The sequence below is a fragment of the Panicum virgatum genome, chromosome 1K (genome assembly GCF_016808335.1).
Source record: "Panicum virgatum strain AP13 chromosome 1K, P.virgatum_v5, whole genome shotgun sequence".
NCBI lineage: Eukaryota > Viridiplantae > Streptophyta > Magnoliopsida > Poales > Poaceae > Panicum > Panicum virgatum.
Window position 1 is genome coordinate 13,601,609 of NC_053136.1, and position 4,986 is coordinate 13,606,594.

Consider the following 4,986-nt stretch of genomic DNA (forward strand, 5'->3'; position numbering starts at 1 on the left):
TATTAGTATTAAATAAAGTCTAATTACAAAACTAACTGCAAAACCCTAGGGCTAAACTGCGAGACGAATCTAATGAGGTATATTAATCTATAATTAGCGGATGGTTACTGTAGCATCACTGTAGCAAATAATGGATTAATTAGGCGCATTAGATTCGTCTCGCAAATTAGCACTCATCTGTTAAAAAAGTTTTGTAAACAAATTTTATTTGATATTTTTAAATGATAAGATTCTTTTTTGATGTGACAGGGGCTAAAAAAAGCTCCTCAAACCAAACAGCACCTTATTAGTGACGCCATGTCCTACCCTTTATTTTGCTCCATTTATGGTCCAGATTGACCTAATGATACTACTTCCTCACTAGTATCGTAATATCATTTGAATGTATCATTAATATCAACATAGATAATTTTGACAAAAATAAGTTGATTACAAAACTGCTCTAATGAAGAGTGGATTTAACCAATGGTACTACTGGCTAGGTAGTATCAAAAGGCACCGTAAAAACTCTCCATGGGGTGCTTCCTCGTACGTACAAACTTAAGGCAGCACACTCCTTACATTACATCGTGCTCATTCCTCCTTACTATTTCTTATCTTACATCAGACGGCCGTTCTTACACTGACGCGGCGCCGGGTTTGGCACCCCCGTAGCTGGCGAAGGACGCGGGCTTGGCGGGCGCCTGGAGGGATACCGTATCGCTGCCAAGCGTCATCACCACCGACGCCATCACCGGCCGGTCGCCCGGGTTCTCCTGCACGCAGAGCAGCCCAATGTGGATGCATCTCCGTACCTCGTCTTCCGAGAAGCTGCCATTCAGGGCCGGATCTACCATCTCCAGCGCTGTCCCGGCCATCCAGTGCTCCCACATCTGCAACGTACGTTTAATTGGATTGGTGCGCACCTTCAGACAGGGCTGCAAAGTTGTTCATCTCTGCCACTCGCGGCATACGTAATGGCGACTAGATATTCAGAAGTTTACTTACCCAAGTCAAGAGATCTTCAGACCGCTGTGAGTCGGAGCAGCAGTTGTTGCTTCTTCCCGTCACGATCTCGAGGACCAGGACGCCGAAGCTGAACACGTCTGACTTGACAGAGTAGTGCCCGCGCATTCGGTACTCCGGCGCCATGTATCCGCTGGAACAGAGGAAGATGCAATGGCGGTTGAGGCCTCCATCAGTCATAAACTAGCTGGATGAACATTTAAGCAGAGCTATATCTTGAACTGGGCTACAATAATATCAGTATTAAATTGTGGGTACTGACTATGTGCCGACGAGATGGTTTGTGACAGCATGGGTTTGCTCTCTACTGAAAATTCTCGCCAGGCCAAAGTCTGATATCTTGGGGCTCATGTTGCTGTCTAGCAAGATGTTGCTCGCCTTGAGATCACGGTGGACAACTTTGAGCTGGGAGTCTTCGTGGAGGTATTGGAGGCCACGAGCGATGCCGTCGATAATATTGTACCTCTTTCCCCAGTCCAGGCGCTTGCGTTTCTCGGTGTCTGACATTACATTGATCAGATCAGATGGAAGATGGTGCCAACGTTTGCAGATGAAACAGAACAGAGGATAATGGAATCGAGAACGACACGATCAGTACCGAAAATGACGAGGTCGAGGCTCCTGTTAGGAACGAACTCGAAGACGAGCAGCCTCTCCTGTTGCTCTAAGCAGACGCCAACAAGGCTGACGAGATTCTTGTGCTTAAGCTTGGCAACCACAGCGAGCTCATTCGCCAGCTCGTCTACTCCCTGTGATAAGCTCTTGGACATCCTCTTCACTGCTATTTCGTCACCGTCCGGGAGAACACCCTGCTCAAGTTAATTAATAAGCCAACGCGGCTCAGTTACAAGAAGTCTCCAACTCTCGATCCTGTTTAAGAAGATGCCTACTACATTACCTACCTTATACACCGCACCAAATTCACCCTCACCAAGCTTGTTGCCTTCTGCAAAATCCCCAGTTGCAGCTCGCAAGGTAGATAGGTCTATTAACATCGTGTCTACAATCTCCATGCCCTCTGCTTCGTTGTTGTAATCCGGACCTGTTCAGCGTGCACACACGTGAAATGTTGCTCACTTGCACGCTGAAAAGCTAAGCCTACGAATTTTGCAGTGCATACCCGATTGCTTTGTTTTTGTTGGACTCCTCCTCCTCCAGAAACACAGGAGAGTGATGAGGTTCATGGCTGCTAGAACCGGCAGCACAGCAATAAGAACCAATCCAGGAACACTGTACTTTCTCCCTGTGATAAGATAATAAATGTGAAAAAACTATTTTTTTCTGGAAAAGGAGAGGCAGGTTATTTTCTTTCTATGTAATGCTCACATGATCATAGATTCATATAAAGTCCCAATAATGAAAATTGAAGAAGAGTATGAATTGCAGCTAGTGCGCAGTACTTGTATGTTAAGCATTTCGCCCAATTATAAAGATGAAACAAAAACTCTATAAGCCATGCATGATTCACCTGCTCCGCCGGCCGGCACCGCCGCCGGTGGTGCGGGTGCGGGTGCGGGTGCTAGCGCTCCAGAGCTTGGTGCGGCAGAATTCGGTGAGTGTGCTGCCGCTTGCCGGACCATCACCGGACCGTCCATAAAAGGGTCCGTCTGATACCGGATGCTGCATCTGACCCCAAGAACCATGCCCACGCTACTGTTGGTGTACAGCAGGGACAGCCGCGATACTGCCCCGGCCAGGCACCGCCAGCACCGCGCCGGCGTGAGGTCCGGCGTCGGCGTGCACTGCGCCCAGCTGTACAGCTTGGGGAAGTCCGGCAGGTCCATGTCGACCTCGCCGGCCGCGTAGCGCCGCCGCGTGGAGTTGTACGCAGCGTAGTCGGCGGTGGCGCTCATGAGCAGGGCCCGGAAGCGGTTGAACCGCGGGCTCTCCTCCAGCGCGATGTCCTCGTAGCTGGGGGACTCGTAGGTGGTGCCGGCGGAGTCGGCGGCGGCGGCTGCGGGGAAGCCGGCGGCGGAGTAGCCGAGCATGCACTGGTCGTAGTAGATGGCGGCGTCCCTGTTGTAGGCGCACGCGTTGGGCAGGTCGCGGGACGCCTGGACGAGGCAGCCGAGGCAGTAGGTGGCGTTCGCGTCGCCGCGGCAGAGCGCGAGCGCCCAGACCTTGTCCGGGGCGGCGCCGGCCGCGGCGGCGGCGAAGAGGTCCGGCGACGCGGAGGCGTTCTTGGGCAGGGCGGCGCCGACGATGCCAATGTTGGCGAGGTACCTGCTGCCGGCCGTGAAGTTACCGGCCGTGTAGTCGCACGCTAGCCGAGGGTAGTCCTGACCGGCGGCGCCGGACGCGAGCAGGGCCACGGCGGCGAGGAACGCGGCGAGGATGAGATGCTTCGCCATGACGCGTTGTGTTGTTGAACAACAACAACTACGGATGCTGCTGTCTTTTTTTGAAAGATCTACGGATGCTGCTGTCACCACGCCGTGCCGCATCAGCCACCAGGGAATGAACTAAGCAGCGGCTCTGCAGACACCAACCAAAACATATGCTGCCGTGTGCCGCAGTTAGGGGCTGTTTGGATGGAGCCTGCTGGCAGGCAGCTTGCCGCCCAGGGATCCTGGCCCCAGGCGACCGAAATCAGACGTGTGGGCTCGCTGCCTACGCTCAGGCAGCTTTGCCAGGTCTCCAAGCAAACAAGCTCCCGGCGCGACGAGCTGCGTGGCGCATTGACAGCGCGAACCAAACACGCCATTATTGATGACTAACTGGGTGGCCGTGTGGGACACATTCAGTACCTTTGCTCCACAAAGGCACATTGTAACTTTGACTCTATATCCAACCATCTATTCAAAATCTAATGTATCCCATTCTTTTCAAGGCGATTTAGTATTTTTCAGCTATTATGGCCTAGCAAATCCACCAACACAATTTGTATTATCATTTAGACAGTGAGCATGCAAAACAGCAACCAATGTATGCAGATTTCATTAGAGATTAACATGCACATAATATAAAATAATGTTTGCATTTTGAACCATTTGAAGTGACATTCATATTAGAGTAAAATGCACCAGAGGTCCATCAACTTGTGAGAAGGTGTCACTTAGGTCCATCAACTTTGAAATTGCATTTTTGGGTCCATAAACATGTAATTTGTGTCACTTAAGTCCACAAACTGTGAAAGTCCATTTCTAGATCCATAAACTTGTAATTTGTGTCACCTAGGTCCACACCCCTCCACCTAGCCTTCATGCATTGATATCGCACCTACATAAATCTACACGATGCCCACACATAACTGGGTTTTGCCAGAAGGGTGAAATTTGAGCTCCGATTTTGAATCAAGAGCATATGGAGAGGAGATAGGATGGATGGGAGATTTATTTCGGATGTTATTGACATGTATTAGGATTTAAAGGGGAGCTTACAGACTTTCATTAGTGAACTCGGAAGCTTAGATCTAGATATGACCCTGTAATATGGGTGGAAAGGATGGGGTGATGGCTTGGGAAAGGTGGAGGATGTCACAAGAGACTCAACAACATGTGTACCGTGCTAGGGGATATTATGTTCTCCGTGGTGCGGGTAGTCGGATATGGTGGCGCCAGAAGTTGTGGTGAAAAATATTGTGCCAACGTTAGAGCTAGGTCAATCTAGAGTGGTTCTCGGTGAGTGATTGAAAGATATACATGGACAGCCAGGCGACCTTTGTGGGTGCGTCTATGGCCACACGACTGGTCATGGATAAAATTTCTGGACCTAAAAATGCACTTTTGGAGTTTATGGACCTAAGTGGTACAAATTATAAGTTTATGGACCCAAAAATGCATTTTCAGAGTTTATGGACCTATATTTCAAAGTTTATGGACCTAAGTGACACAAATTACAAGTTGATGGACCTAAAAATGCACTTTTAGAGTTCGTGGACCTAAATGACACATCTTTACAAGTTGGTGGACCTCTAGTGCATTTTACTCTTCATATTACAACACCAATATATGGCACTTTCAATCACTTAAATTGCTGGTC

At 49.5% G+C, this 4,986-nt stretch overlaps 1 protein-coding gene across 1 annotated transcript; it reads right to left on the reverse strand.

Moving 5' to 3' along the window:
* Window positions 1-361: 361 nt before the first annotated feature.
* Window positions 362-3,565, reverse strand: LOC120695947 (cysteine-rich receptor-like protein kinase 6). Its single transcript, XM_039979145.1, has 7 exons — window positions 2,474-3,565; window positions 2,126-2,248; window positions 1,908-2,047; window positions 1,604-1,814; window positions 1,268-1,505; window positions 988-1,138; window positions 362-872 (listed from the first exon to the last, which is right to left on the reverse strand). The coding sequence occupies exons 1-7, from the start codon at window positions 3,447-3,449 to the stop codon at window positions 618-620; spliced, it is 2,094 nt and encodes a 697-aa protein (XP_039835079.1). The 5' UTR covers window positions 3,450-3,565; the 3' UTR covers window positions 362-617.
* Between the last annotated feature and the right edge of the window lie 1,421 nt (window positions 3,566-4,986).

Coding starts and splice junctions, on each gene's coding strand:
- LOC120695947 (XM_039979145.1), bottom strand. CDS start 3,449: ATGCGGCACGGCGTGGTGACAGCAGCATCCGTAGATCTTTCAAAAAAA. Junction 1,815..1,907: donor AATTTGGTGCGGTGTATAAG/GTAGGTAATGTA, acceptor TAACTTGAGCAG/GGTGTTCTCCCGGACGGTGA. Junction 873..987: donor CTGAAGATCTCTTGACTTGG/GTAAGTAAACTT, acceptor CGTACGTTGCAG/ATGTGGGAGCACTGGATGGC.